The sequence below is a fragment of the Gavialis gangeticus genome, unplaced genomic scaffold (assembly GCF_001723915.1).
Source record: "Gavialis gangeticus isolate Ggan-Ray unplaced genomic scaffold, GavGan_comp1, whole genome shotgun sequence".
NCBI classification, from domain to species: Eukaryota; Metazoa; Chordata; order Crocodylia; family Gavialidae; genus Gavialis; species Gavialis gangeticus.
In genome coordinates, this window is record NW_017728973.1 from 859,941 (window position 1) to 874,884 (window position 14,944).

The following is a 14,944-nucleotide window of genomic DNA, read 5'->3' on the forward strand; positions in this document are numbered from 1 at the left end:
TGGCGCAGGCGCTCAGGTGGTGTCGGTGTCTGCGGCCTCTCCGGAGCGTGATGGCTGAGGAGTGAGTGCTGGGCCGGGCCGGGGGTCTCTGGCGGCGGACTGCTGCGGGGGGGAGGGATGAAGGGCGAGGGCCAGGCCGGGCCGGGCCAGACCAGGCCAAGCCAGGCCAGGCCAGGGGTCGCGGGGAGGGGTCTGTGGGCTGCCCCCGGCCCCGCATGCCCACAGCAAGCAGGCCACGTGGGCCGGAAGGGCGAGCTGCTGGCGTCGCCCCCACGACGACCCGCGCGGGAGCGGGGCTGCAGCAGTGACAGGTCCCCTCGGCGCTGCGCAGGGCCCGGCTGCCTGGGGCATGCTTCACGGGTCTCCATGGTCCTGGCGTGGGCACAGCAGTCTTGCCTGGGGCTCCCACCTGAGGAGAGCTGCGACGGAGCCATCCTTGTCCGTTCACGGGAGCCCTGTGTGCAGTAGATGAGGTTCGGAGGCTGGGGGAATCAGCCTTTGAAACTGTGTCCTAAGGGCAGTGGGGGAGGCGCACCCCAGACATGGGAGCATGGGCCTGAAACCTTGCATGCTACAGAGCGGCGCAAGCTGGAGCTTTCCATTTTGTCGCTGTTGCATTGGGTCTGCCTGGCTGGCCTGGAACGGGAAGTGGCCACGTCTGCCAGGGAGAGACACAGGGATCTGGATGAATGGGCAGTAATGCGTGCAGAAGAGCTAAGCAGTGGCATGAACAGAGTATAATACGTTTCAAAGGGTAATAGGACTCCTAGGGAAAACCAGGTTTCCCTGGACAGTGTTGCTGACATCAGGCCCCTGCTTGCTGATGCTGTATCTGTGGCAGGGGGCAGTTGCATTTCTGCTTCCACAGGGGTAGGGCAACAATTTGTTTACAGTAGTAGGCAGCTGTAGCAGCTGGGTGTGTTACGGGTTGCATGTTGTGTTGGGGAGGATATGACATCACTTTATTCAGAGGAAATGTGCAGAGCTGGCACTGGGCATGAAGATGAAATGAGCCAGTGTTTTGGTTTTGACTACCTCAGAGAGTGTTTGACATCTTGAGTAAACAGCTGGGGAAGGATCAAAACAGAAGCTTCTCAACTGCCCAGCACCACAAGGAAAATGTTGGGGTAAGATCCCAGTTAGTGGAGGGGAGAGCAGCTTATCCTTTCCGCCCTTACAAGTCTGCATGTAATGAGGCCAGTGTTATCTTTGCTATCACTGGTGCTGTGGGTAAAACGAACAGAGCTGCTCAGGATAGTTGGTCAAAAAGGAATTCACCCCAGTTCTCACTGGATAGTCAAGGAGCACAATCGGTAGAGTCCTTGCACAGTGTGCTTGGCCCTGAGCAATTAGTTGTCTCAGTTCTAAGGGCTTTTAGATCGGCCCTTCTGGGTCCCTTTTAAATATACTTTGCACTGTAATTATTTCTTAAATAAGTAGTACCAATATAGCCTACTTGAGGAATTACTCTTTTCCTGAGTAAGATCAATGATTCATTTAAAATCCCAGCATACAATATTTTTTAACGACTGCTGCTCACATAATGATATCCAAGTATTAATCTTTCCTTGTTTGTTTTACAGGAAAATGGAAATTGCAGCTCCTCCAACTTCAAAGTGTATTATATATTGGAAAAGGAAAGTCAAATCTGAATATATGCGTCTTCGGCAACTCAAGAGGTTTCAGGCAAACATGGGAGCCAAGGTAAACATGTGCAGTAGCAGTAGGTCTTTTCTGTTTGAACTACAGCCTTGATCCCAGGTACCATTAGTCAGTACAGATGCTGTCACGTGTGTATTTCTCCCATAGTTTCATAGTTTCATGGTTGGTAGGGTCAGAAGGGACCTGAGCAGATCATCAAGTCCGACCCCCTGCCATGGCAGGAAAGAGTACTGGGGTCAAATGACCCCGGCAAGGTGTTCATTTAGCCTCCTCTTAAAGACCCCCAGGGTAGGAGCCAGCACCACTTCCCTTGAAAGTTGGTTCCATGTTACTACCTGGTACGTATAATCTTAGCTGTTACTTTGCAGAGATGTATGTTTTCATCATTGGTTATGTCATTTGACCAGAAAATTGTTTTTCGTATCTGATGTCTGGGGTGAGCATTAGGTGCTTCAGATTCCTTGAACTCAGGGCATGCCTCATATGCACGAAGCAACTCCGCTATCTCCTGAGTTTTGACTCCATGTCTTAAAGACTGACTGTCTTCAGTTGCCTTTTACTCAGTCTTCTCTTAACTCACAGCTAGGAGTCTGGTAAAAGTCAATAGTGACTGGAAGGTATCACCAGCTATTGGTTGTTCAGTTGATTTGAGATGAAGAACATTATGCTCATGCATCCAGTGAATTCAATTATAAATATTTTTAAAGGAGAGCTATCAACTTGAAATCTTAGCAACTGTTTAATTAAGGAGGTAAGTAATTTCAGGCCTTTTACCTGCTAAGTTTTGTGGTCCTGTAGCAGATTCTAACTGTCTATTTTTATTTTTTTTATTGTGGCAGGCTCACACAAACAATGGAAACAGTGAAATAAAGTTACCCAAATGCCAACTATAGGCTTCTTCTTGTTTTTAGCTGTTTAGTGACAATAGCCAGGTCAGTAACGAGAGCATTTGCCTAAGGGTTGCTGCAGATTCAATTCCCCCCTCTACCCTAGACTTTGTGTGACTTGAGCAAGTCACTCTATCTGTGAGCTTCCATTTACCATTTGTCAAATGGAATTACAGTCCTTTGGAAATGACACCTGCACTGAGTCTACAGCCTGGTGCGCAGGACACATGCCAGTAGGCATTTCATTACTCTGAATCTTCACTTGCCTTTTGATTTCAAGGGCTTGTCTCTTTCTTGTTTAAGGCTCTGTTTGTGACCAATTTTGCAAAGGTTCAAGAAAAAACACAACTTCTGAATGAAGAATGGAAGAGGCTTCGAGTGCAGCCCGTGCAGTTAATGAAGCCAGTCAGTGGACACCCTTTCTTGAAACAGGTACAACGGCTGCTGTGCTGTTTCTGCCTCCTTCCAAAAACGCTGATTACAGCCTGGGTTTTGCTGGGAACTCTGAAGGCAGCTGCACCTTTCTTTGTGCTTTTATGTTTCAATATGTTACTGTGCCAAATATTCCCCCCATGCTGCAGAACCAGGGGGAAAAAGAAAATTTACTTAAGCTAATGTTTAAGGAGGAAATGGAGTATGTGTAAAACTCATTGGAACTATATTTCGCCTATAGCATGAAGTCTAAGTGTTTGGTCCTGTTCTATAATGACTCTGTCCCAGGAGCCTGTTCCTTACTGTCTCTGTGTTTGCTTATACTCTAGTGCACTGTTGAGAGCATTTTCCCTGGATTCCCAAGCCAGACCTTGTTCATGAGAACCCTCAACACAGTGGCATTGGTTCCTATCATGTATTCCTGGTCCCCTCTTCAGCAGAATTTCATGGTATGTGAAAAAGCAATACAAAATAAGATATTTGTGGTGTTTCTAAATCTTGATTTGCAGATACACCTTTGTAGATGCACTTGCTTTGAATTGTGCACTGCTTCAGAGAGAGCTGAAAATGGTAATTTTGTTGTTTGTTACATTATGTTTCCTAATAAGCCAAACTGCATTTAATGCTCCCTTCTCTAGCTGCCTTTTAGGTTAGTATACTGTTCTGGGAAATAAAGTACCTGAATTTAGTTATGAAGGTTTTATTTTCTAACTGTATTTTTTTTCCCTTCAAAAAGATGCAACAGTCCATTTAGAAGGATCTTATTCTTTGCAACTTGGCTACCCTGCTGACTTCCCTTCACGGTGTTGCTAAGGATAGTTGTGCTGCCTAGAATGACTTAAATACACAGCTTGGTGTAGCAGTAACACTGACCTTAGGTGCCTGATTAAAATGACATACTAGGCAAACAGATGGAGTTCTGCAGATAAACTGTCCCCAATTGTTCCCTTACCTAGTGCTTGAGCGGGCATCTAGGCCTGCCTGCTGCAGTAACTCTCTCATGGCAGCCTGGAAGGCTTCTGTAGCAGGGTAGAGTGACATCCATGCTTTCGGTGTCAGAAGACACATGGTAACGTACTCTGGAAGGACATTTAAGTGCCCTTTTGCCCAGTGTTGATAATGAATGCTTCCTCTTTGTATGTTCTGTTTCACATGGAGGCAATTTGCCATTTGCTTTTCATTGTGTGCTGTTCCAGCTCTGCTTATTCATGCTCTGTCTTATTTATTTCACCATTTACTCACCTTGTACCTTGCGTCTCTGAACATCTTTTGGGCCTATAGAGAAAACCTTTTATTTTTCTTTTAAGCCAGGTATTCTCTCAAGTTGGCAGTAAGCTACAATGCATGTCTTACACTGGGATGGTTTGCAGGGTAGCATGCCTCTGCTAAAGAGACCTTTGAAGGTCCATCTAGAAGGCTAAATCTTTGCAGAGTGCTGCATATTGACTGCATATATGAATGTAAACAAACAGCCACAAAGCTGCCTTCTGATTGGATGCTGGTGAGTGCTAGCTGACTAAATTGTTTCTGATCTACTTGCAGGTGGAAGATGAAACTGTTCTGTGCAATATTCCTTACATGGGAGATGAGGTGAAGGAGGAAGACGAAACCTTCATTGAAGAACTTATTAATAATTATGACGGGAAAGTTCATGGAGAGGAGGGTAAGCTGGGGGCAGGGACCCTACTACATTTCCCACTCAGTCTCTTGCAAGCAGGGAGAATACAAGGGATTTTGAAGCAGTTAAGAACCTAAAAAGCAGCAGCAGAGACTATATACCTTCTTTTTGAGAGCCTTTAGATGAACTGCATAAAGCTGAAGCACTTTTAGTATTCCAGTCCCGTCTCTTGCCCTCATCTCCACCAAGGTACCTCAGTCCTGACCATCGGTATCCCAGTTTGTCTTGGACATTAGACTTCCCTTAGTAGATGCTGCCATTTTTGCAAGTTCATGGGGTGGTTTTGAACACTGGCAGCTGTCTATTAAAGATTACTGTGAAACCAGCAAACTCATTTCAGTTGTGACCTGAGCCAAAAAATTCAGTCGACCTCTTCAGTTTTGTATTTTCCTACAGACCTGCCCAGTCTGGCCTATCACAGACCTCTGTCTGGAGATAGGAAAGCAGTTACATTCTGTCTGTCTTACCTCCCCAGGCAGCTTTGTTATGAGTATCTATGTATAAAGCAGTTACTGCCCAGCTGGGCTGGCTGTGTTGACCATGTATTGATCAGCATTTCAGTTTGCAACTCTCCCACTTCCCCAAGCATTAATATCTTCTCCCATTCACACTTTGGTTCCTACAATAGCACTGCTCTCCCATGGTTGCTTTGTGGTTTCCACCAAACATAGCTGAAAAATCACAGCACACCCACCAACTAACTAATATTACTGTGTTTCAGAGATGATTTCAGGGTCTGTCCTCATCAGTGATGCTGTATTCCTGGAGTTAGTGAATGCCTTGAATCAATATTCTGATGAGGAAGATGAAGGACATAATGACTCTGAGGGTAAACAGGAGGATGGGAAGGAAGAGTTGCCTGTTACAAGGAAAAGAAAACGAATAACTGTGGAAGGTAGGCTTGGCAGCAGAGGTTTGGATGGCGTCTCTACCTCACATCTGCCTTGTTTAGCTCACCAGTGCCCTCTTGCAGTCACCATGTTGAATATTAATTTGTCATTAAAGTAGTAACCAATTTGGGAAGTGTTCCTGCATATTCCTTCTCCCTTTCCTTGTGCCCAGCTAACATTAGTCTAGAGTGGGAGGAAGCTGGACCTGAGATTGTGTCTGCTGCCTAATCTTGCATACTCTTGCTGGTGGTTGCATCTCTACTTTCAATCTTGTGATATGAGCAATACCAGTAGCTGTTATCTATAAGGTCTTGACTTCCACACCAAATGCATGTTCTTTCAGATATTTTAAGTTTGCTAATGAAGTATCCAAGAACAAAATTGCAGTTTGCAGACTCCTATGTCTTTGTAAATCCCATAGTCATAAACTTCTTATAGTACAAACCAGACATAATGTTCCCCTAGCAATAATACTCACAATATGCTGATTGGTGTACTTTGCTTAAGTGCATAAAGGTTGTATGCTTACTCCTGCCTGTTATCAAAAGTTCAAAACATAATATAAGCAAAGTTTATTAAGTACACGGTGCTGTCACTGTTGTGGTACTAGCATACCTAGAACAGGTCAGTTCCTCTTATTTTCCAGGCTTCTTATACTGTATGATGGGGGATGCTGTTGGATGCCTTGCAAATGAGAGAACATAGTCATGGAACAGACTAGTGCCCCTTATTATGAAGTTTTCTCTTTTTAGCAATCCTTTGATACCTGCTTCCCTTTTGTCCTTTCTGACAACAGGATAGAAGCAGGTACAGTAAGTTATAAGGTAGACAAATAAAGTTACTATGCAGTTAAGGGAAATACAATTAAGGTACAAAAACGAAGCCTGGATAATTAAGACAACTGTGAGGAGGTTGCATGTGGGGCAGTAGCCCTGGATGCTGACTTGGGGTGGGGAGGGCACAAATATAGACATATAGTAGTCGCTACATCACTGCCCACAGTATAGTTATGGTTCCTGTTCCATGCGCTGCTGCTGTCCAGGGCACATAATTGACCAGTTATGCCTCTGTTGATAAATGCTATGTGTTTAAGTGTTTTGTTTATTAAACCAATATGCAGATAACCAGAGTTCGCTACAATAAATAGTCAGCAACAAATTGGGACTGGTATTGTGTTAAGCAGTTAAGCAAGTTATGCATGTAAGTTGAATGTTGCTGTTCAGTTGACAGGTGCAAGTTGCCCTGAATCTGTACATTCCTTAATCTAGTTACAGGACTAAAGAGAGATTAGTTATCGTTAGGATAGCTGTGTGAACCACATCTCTCACCTCTTAAAAATGATACAGAGCATCTTCTTGAGTAACCCTCTTATAGGAAAATGCTATTTAGAATCTAACTTAACTCAGGAATTTTTTCTTTTTGGCTTAGGCAACAAAAAGTGTTCAAAGAAGCGGTTTCCAAATGATATGATCTTCACTGCTATTTCTTCAATGTTTCCAGAATATGGTTTTCCAGAAGATATGAAAGAGAGGTAGGTAATAATCTCTGGTTAAATCACCTAGCAGGACCATTACAATTTTAACAAAGACCCTTTGAAAATAATGTGCTTTGTCTAGTGCAGTAGAACTAGATGTGCCTGTGGACTGAGCTTAATCTCTGAGGAAGGACAGGGAGTGCAATTTTTGGGAAGGGTGAGCTATAAATCAGCTAGGGACACAGGCTTCATGGGAACAAAATGAAAATAACCTACCAGGTGCTTGTTAGATGACATAGAGTTTGAAAAGCAAAGTCTAGACAGTGTGAGGACCCTTGTCCCAGCCCAAGGATACCTGGGTTTGGCCGTACACATCTCCTGAAAGCTGCTTGTCATACACAGAGCATTGTTTCCTGCGTATTGGGAAAATATATGTGTGCATTTGTTTTGTTTAAAAAACAGGTACAGAGAACTAACTGAGGTATCTGACCCAAATGCACTGCCCCCGCAGTGCACGCCAAACATTGATGGGCCATGCGCAAAGTCAGTCCAGCGGGAGCAGTCTCTGCATTCCTTCCACACACTCTTCTGCAGGCGTTGCTTCAAATACGACTGTTTCCTGCATCGTAAGTTTGATGCCACCTATAAATTCCCCTGGAGCAATCTTTCTCCATATCTTACTTGGTTTTTTACTCTCTTTTTTTCCTCCCACTCCATCCCACCTCTGCTTTTGCTGGCAGAGGTCCAGAAAGAATAATACGTGTAGTGGTATGAATACCAATGTCTGGCTCTTGCTCTGGGGCTTCCTTGTTGATCTCCACAAAGGGGAAGGTTTAACAGAACTTAGCTAGTGGAGCTGACTGACTTTAACATAGTTCAGTATACTGTGAATTAAGCCCTGTGGTTCTTTATAGCTGGAGATACTGGCATGATGTGGCTTTGCTCTTTAGCTGCAGAGACTTGTCTGTGTAAAGGGTGAATGTCACATTCCTAGTAACCTTGCTAGCCCTCATGTTTTGCTGCCTCCCTTTTTTTTTAACTGCTTCATCTTTGCCTGTTCCTGGTCCAGTGTTTTGTCATGCTTAAGTCTTGTAAACATTGCATTGGCTCCTGGACATGCAGCATTACAGTTCATGGATGATCCTTGAGTTTAACTGTATAGCTCTTTTGAAGTAATAGGAAAAAAGCACTATCCCATTCCTAGGCATGCCAACATCACAGAACTGGGTTTCCTGGCTGTATCAGGGCAGGGGCTGGATAAGACACCTAGCCAAGAATTCCTCCTGACTAGTGTAGGACTCTAGGCTTGTGCCCCTTTTGAGTGTCTGAGCATTGCAATATAGTGCTTTTCACCATGTGGGTCCCTCTGCTGTGGAAACAAGCCTCTCGTTTTGAAGATGGCCATTGTTCACATGGTGAGAGTGGCTTGTATTTTTCAGCTTTTCATGCTACTCCTAATGTCTACAAACGGAAGAACAGGGAGACCAAGATCGAGCCAGATCCATGTGGGGCAGACTGTTTCCTCTGGCTGGTATGTTTCTGGGACAGCCTCCTGCTAAACACTGTCAGACAAACAGGCCTGGCTACCCTTTCCCTGCAGGACCAGGTGGTATCTTTGTGTAGCCTCAGTGGCTCTGTCATCAGGTAGTGAGGGGCTGCTGAGCATGAATCCAAATACAATTGTCATTGGAGGTTAATGCCATCAAGTCCTCAGCACAGATCAGTCTGGTAACAAACAGACAACGAATTGCAGGATAGGTGATACCATGGGACTCTGTAGTGTTCAGAATATAGAGCCCAAGATAAATGTTTGGGCAGGAATCGGAGAGAAAAATACAGGTAAAATGACTTCTAGGTGTACAACCCAGGTGCATTCCCAAAATATAAAAGCATGACCTCAAACTTCTGAGCCAGGATCACGTCTCAGCATCAGGTAACACCATGAAGAGAGAAACATCAGTAGGAAGGTTGATGTCCTTAGTGCTGTAGTACATATGAGATGGCATAGTCCTCACAGCAAGGAGCTCTCTGTTTACCTAAGGCTCCCAGTGCATTGCTTGGGGAGTAGACTTACATGACGATAGCAGCAAGGGTACTAATGCAAGCTGTTAGGTCCTAACTTTTAGATCTGTGCACTAATATGGCAATACACATGTAGCAAAATAGCTGCAACTTTAAACGTTTTATTCAAGGTCAGACAGAAGGCAGGGTAGAGATGCATCTTACAGACTAACTGAATTAGAGAAGCATAAGGCTAAGTACCTTTTACTATTTAAAGTTAGTTTCAGCAGTTTAACTGACTTGTATTGCAAATAGGCCTGGCTAGCTTCACTATACAAGGGCACTCTTTACTGTGCAGGAATAGCATCTTCTGTGCACTTCTGAGTGGCAGCTTCCCATTCCTTTTCAAAGTGATTAAAAGGTTCCTTTGTCCACAGCCCTAGAGGTGCAGGCTCAAAGCAGGGGAGCTGTCCAGGAGACAGCTTCTGGACCAACTTCCTGGGAGAGTTGTAGAGGAGGAGAAATGGGGTGCTAGAAGCACAGGATGAGGGAGCTGTTTCCTAACGGGTAGCACTGGGGGAGGATATAGGGCAACAGGCATGCTCTGTGGGGCCTTGTCCTCGAGGGTGTTTATAGATCCCTAGCCCCCACCAGGTGGCCACAGCATTGATCTACAGACCCTGTGCTGTGTAAGCCTTTCTGCATTTGTTGGCTGCTTATTGTCTCCCTCATGCAGTGTGCGGTTTTGGTTGCAGGAGGGAGCCAAAGAGTTTGCTGCACTGCATAATCCTAGGTCCAAGTGCTCAGGCAGGCGACGCCGGAGACACCACATGGTCAATGCATCCTGCTCAAACACCTTGGCTTCCACAGTCACTGAGACAAAGGAGGGAGACAGTGACAGAGACACAGGCAATGATTGGGCCTCCAGTTCCTCAGGTAAGATGCCTAAAGGTCTGAGTATTTCTGTGGAGTCACCCCTTTTGAGCCAGTTGGAAACCCCTTCCCATGTAGTGCATAGGCCCAGTCATGACAAGCCTGCTGTAGTTTGTTTGTGTGTGATCTGCAGTAGGTGTCTAGGGTTTGCTGCTAGAAAAATCATCCTGCTGTTTACAGGTAACCATACATAAACGTGAAGGACACAGTTCCTTACCCCAAAGCTCAGTGTAAACTGCTGCCCTTCTGTTCCCTTGACAGTAGCAAAGAGAGGAGTATGCACAGCTCACAGAAGCCATGCACTCTGGGAAATCTCCCACTGCTTGCCACTGCCCTGCAGCATGTTGCAGGGGAAAATTCAGATAGCTGTGTAAGAAGTAGGAGCACCTAGCCCTTCATGGACAGCCCTGCTAGCCAGCCTAGGTTGCTTCACAAGGTGAGTGCTTGCAGCCCCCACCTGTGCAAGCAAAATGTGTCAGCCATCACCTGATTCCTTGCTGTATGGTGGTGAAATAGGCAGGGGAAGCCAGTGGTCAGCATTTAGCTAACCAGACCATCCCTTCCTGCCTTACCCTGATGTGTGTCAGTTGGTGAGAGCAAGGTCAGGTCTCCAAAACTGGATTCCTGGGGCTGAGCTAGTGGTCCTACAAACTGCCCTGTGGAGGAGGGCTGGAAATTCCCTGTGTGCCCCAGAAAAGAGGGAAGTGACTTGGACACCTGTCTAGCACTACCTTTGTGTGGGAAGATGAAGTGGTGTAGCAAGAGATGACAAGCAGCACTGCTCCTCCACAGTGAAAAGTGCCCTTGTATGGCGGGGCAGCAGCAGGAGGGGGGAGGGGAAGTTGGAGCTAGCCTAACTGCTGTGTTTCTTGTCCCCTGGGCATTATTAGAGGCAAACTCCCGTTGCCAGACCCCTACCAAGCAGAAGCTCAGCCCTGCCTCCTCCCAGCTCTTTTCAATGGAAACACCACAAGAACCTGTTGAGTGGACAGGGGCTGAGGAGTCACTCTTCCGTGTGTTCCATGGCACCTACTTCAACAACTTCTGTTCCATTGCCAGGCTGCTGGGAACCAAAACGTGCAAACAGGTATGGCTTGGCATCTTCACCTGGACCTGTAGCCCCTAGGTAGGCAGGTCCAGCAGCACCAACAGAAGGGGAGGAAGGCCTGAACTGATGCCTGCATTTGATTTCCCTTCTTTGTCCAAGTTGATGCTAGGAAATGTCTTTGAGTCGTAGTGAGAGAGCTGCATCATTCTTTCTCTGACATGGCTGCTGTGAGTCGACTCCAAGTTTGCTACGTGTCTGTGATTACTTTGGTGGGTAAAGGAAGTGCTAGTCTGATGTTCTGTGTGCTAGCAACACAGGCCAGGCTGTACTCCCTGTCTGGTTTCTTTTAGTCTTCTGCAGTGTTGGGGATTCAGTGCCTAATATTTTCTGCTGTCCTACCCCCTTCATTGGCCAGTTGCCATGTTCAGAAAGGTGCAGAGCTGAGTTGCACCTGATCTTGGTCTCATGCCTCCCTTCCTTCCACTGTAGAGTAAATGTAAAGGGATTTACAAGGCTGGGGGCAGAGCATCTCCTGATTTTGCTCTCTTCTGAAGTGAGTTCCAGAGGGACTTGCCATATCCCAGCCTTTGACTTAGGCTGTAGCATGCTCAGGGGGATTTTCACATGTGCAGAAGGGATAGCAGATATGTTTCTCAGAAGACCTCTGAAAACAGCACTTCTACACACTGCTGTGTACGAAGTTGCTCCCTCCTTGTATTATCTTCCTGAGTTTTTGGAAGCATTTTTGCTGCCTCCCTCTCCTTTTCTATCTTCCTTCTGTGGGCCGGTGCCTCACTGTTCTGGCATTGGCTCCAGAAGGGGCAAGTCATGCTCAACGCTGGAACTAGCTGTAGTACAGAATGAGAAGCAATTGAATCCTACACAAGATGAAGAATTTGGGGAAGCAAGAGCAAAGCACGGCCCTGGTTTTGTGAGATCAAGGGTTGATTCTTCAGCTTCCCTAGGTCTAGTGCTGTTGCGTAGTATTTATTATTGGATGTAAAGGTTTCAGTTGTGCTAATCAGATTGGTTTTGCTTCAGCATATTACATTACAGAACTCCCTGATTTTTGAGGCCTCAGGTTGATGCTGCTGACCTTCCCCAAAGGACAACTAAGGGGGCTGAAAGATGGAGGGCTTTGCTTCCTAAATGAAAAGACAGCAATGACATTCTCTGGCTCAGTGAGGCTGGGGTGGGGTTGCTGGTCCTCAGGCACTATGACAGGCAGCCTGTTGTCTTCCATCTGTTTGTGCTGCAGACAACATAATTTGAACATGGTAAACTTTTCCCCCCCAGGTCTTTCAGTTTGCAGTGAAAGAGTCCCTTGTAACAAAACTGCCAACAAATGAGCTTATGAATCCGTCCCAGAAGAAGAAAAGGAAGCACAGGCAAGTGTTCAACAAGCTTGTTTTGTTCTTAACATGCAGCAGGAGCCTCTGCTGGCCGTGCCAGAGTGTTCTTGGCAATCCCCATCTGCCTCACTTCTGAACGCCTTCCGAGTGTCACACAGGGCTGCTTGTGCTGTTGCCTGGGAATTGGCCCAAGCCTCTTTCCTCTGTGCTGCTGCTGTAATTAGAAGGCTGTATACAGTTCTGTGGGCATAGATTTGCTTAACCATGATGGTGAGAAAATGACTTGGTGGCTGCCTTAAGGGTAGCGGTTTCTATTGCTGCATCTCACTGTCAGTCACACAGGTTTCTCTCTTGAGATCCCTTTAAGCTGTCTGATTCCAGCCTACTTCTCTCATGCTTGGTCCTAATGTATCTGCTGAGAGGTTTTTTTTCTGTGAGGCTCATCCTGCTTCTAGTGGCTTTCTGAAGTTGCTTCTTATGCAGCTGTATTGTTCTTTTTCACTTCTGTGACGAGCAGGTGATGATGATTAATGCACGAAGCTGGCATACAGGCTTACAGTGGAATCTTCTGTATCCAGTTCCATACTGACTGGCATCGTTGAGCTGCTGGGCGCAGGTGATCTTGGCCAAATGTTCCTAAAGATAGCAGTGGTTTCCTCCCAGATGCTATCTCTTCATTTCTCTTTCAGGTTGTGGGCTGCACACTGCAGGAAGATCCAGCTGAAGAAAGGTAGGGCAGGCTATTGCCACTAGGTGGTTTGTGCCCTTTGCACAAAGAAATGTAGTGCATCAGCCCTGATTCGAGCAATGTAAAGAGCTGCAAGGCACTCTCCAGACTGGCAGCTCTCACCATGGGAGTCCAGAGGTGGGAAAGCTGATGCTGCAGTTGCCTCCCCTGTTCAAGCCTTGTTTGGATGGTGTGGGAAGCTTCTGTAACATTCTATGTGAATGATTCCAGCTGTGTCAGTGTTCTAAGTCCGAGTCAGTACAAGTGGTGCTGTCTTGTTCCCAGTCAGGAGAGGCTGAGATTTGGCATAATAGCTACAGGGTGAAATTGGCTGTTCAGGACTAAAGTAAACATAGGTCATGTGCTTGCGAGCACAGCTTAAGAGGCTTCTCCTAGTTGTCAGTGGGTTGCCTGCCCTCTGCTGAAAATTTTATGTCCTTTTCCAATTCCTTGAGCACTGTTACTGCATTTAAATATGTCCCTGCACGGCACAGATTCTTACCCTGGCATTTTCCCTCTTCTCGTTTTAGACAACTCCCCCACCCAAGTGTACAACTACCAGCCCTGCGACCATCCTGAGCACCCTTGTGACAGCTCCTGCCCCTGCATCATGACTCAGAATTTCTGTGAGAAGTTCTGCCAGTGCAATCCTGACTGTAAGGACAAAGCTGGGGCATCCATGCACACAGGCACCCCCTGCCACACAGATTTGCTAATAGGGCAAAAACCTATTATCATGTTCTGGCATTCACACAGCCAATCCATAGTCACCCAAGGGCTGATTAACAGTCTGGTAAAAGTTAGAGGGGAAGTGGTGTATTCTGTTTAAGTCATGAAAGTGTGTATTATGCACTGGGGTGTCTTATTAGGAAGCTCATGACTGCCCATTGCCTTTAGGCTTCCCATGCTGCTGCTGTTTTCCTTGAGAGAAAGAGAGTTTCAATGATTAGAAGGCCAGCTGACTTTTTCTGTAGCCTGGGCAAATTGCTTAGTGTCTGGGCCTTGATTCCCAGCTGTATGTTGGGGAATATAGCTGTCCTGATATGCCAGGGTTGTGAGAATAAATTCATTAAGACAGCAACACACTTGGACCCCATGACAGTAGGGCTGTACTGTATAAGTACCATCACTAGATTAACAATTCTGTGTGCAGCTCTGCTGTTCAACTACACTGGGGTTATGTTGTCAAAGGGTTTTTATTTTTTTAAAATTGCATGTACTTATCCCCCTCCTGGGAGTAATTATTTGTGTTGAATCCAGTTGTGGGGCTGGAAGGATGAGTAATGTTCCTAGTCTTAATGCAATGAGAGATGCAGGCAGCACTCAAGGGGCTCCCTTTGTGCCCTGAAATGTTTGTTTTCAGAATGTAGGGTGCTGAAACCAGCTTCCCATTGTAGATTTGTCCCATTGCTTTTCATAGCAAGCTGTGTCCCGGCTGCTGTCAGGTTGGCATGGTGAGATAGGCAGCACTGTCTGAGCATTAGTATCATTCCCTCTGTTGGTTTCTGCATCGGCTGCACTTCTGAGAGACCCGCAGCAGTGGGGTGTGTGTTTCCTAGTGCAAAGACCCAGCCACTTTCCTTTTGTACAAGTCAGACAGGCAGGCAACACATCCTTGGGCAAAGGCAGGCTTCTCGGTTTGTTTGTCCTTATCCTGCACAACCCCTTCACTCTGGCTTGGCTGTGCTCCTACTCTTGTTAGACCATGGGCAGTTCCTGGGGTACGGGTGTCCCATTTTCTCATTTACTTTTTGTAAAGGTACATAGTTAGAACATGGGCTTGTCTCTTTCAGGCCAGAACCGCTTCCCAGGTTGCCGCTGTAAGACTCAGTGTAATACCAAGCAGTGTCCATGCTACCT

General features: G+C 46.2%; 1 protein-coding gene across 1 annotated transcript in view; it reads left to right on the forward strand.

The window, feature by feature from the left end:
• Positions 1–6: 6 nt before the first annotated feature.
• Positions 7–14,944, forward strand: part of EZH1 (enhancer of zeste 1 polycomb repressive complex 2 subunit) — a 24,272-nt gene continuing 9,334 nt past the window's right edge. Inside the window, exons 1-14 of the mRNA XM_019505714.1 lie at positions 7–61; positions 1,584–1,704; positions 2,853–2,981; positions 3,311–3,430; positions 4,524–4,644; positions 5,381–5,554; positions 6,978–7,080; positions 7,486–7,649; positions 8,463–8,554; positions 9,780–9,960; positions 10,848–11,044; positions 12,302–12,393; positions 13,047–13,087; positions 13,615–13,740. Coding sequence (XP_019361259.1) covers positions 51–61; positions 1,584–1,704; positions 2,853–2,981; positions 3,311–3,430; positions 4,524–4,644; positions 5,381–5,554; positions 6,978–7,080; positions 7,486–7,649; positions 8,463–8,554; positions 9,780–9,960; positions 10,848–11,044; positions 12,302–12,393; positions 13,047–13,087; positions 13,615–13,740 — 1,672 coding nt within the window. The 5' untranslated portion in view covers positions 7–50. The remainder of the gene's footprint in view (positions 62–1,583; positions 1,705–2,852; positions 2,982–3,310; positions 3,431–4,523; positions 4,645–5,380; positions 5,555–6,977; positions 7,081–7,485; positions 7,650–8,462; positions 8,555–9,779; positions 9,961–10,847; positions 11,045–12,301; positions 12,394–13,046; positions 13,088–13,614; positions 13,741–14,944) is intronic.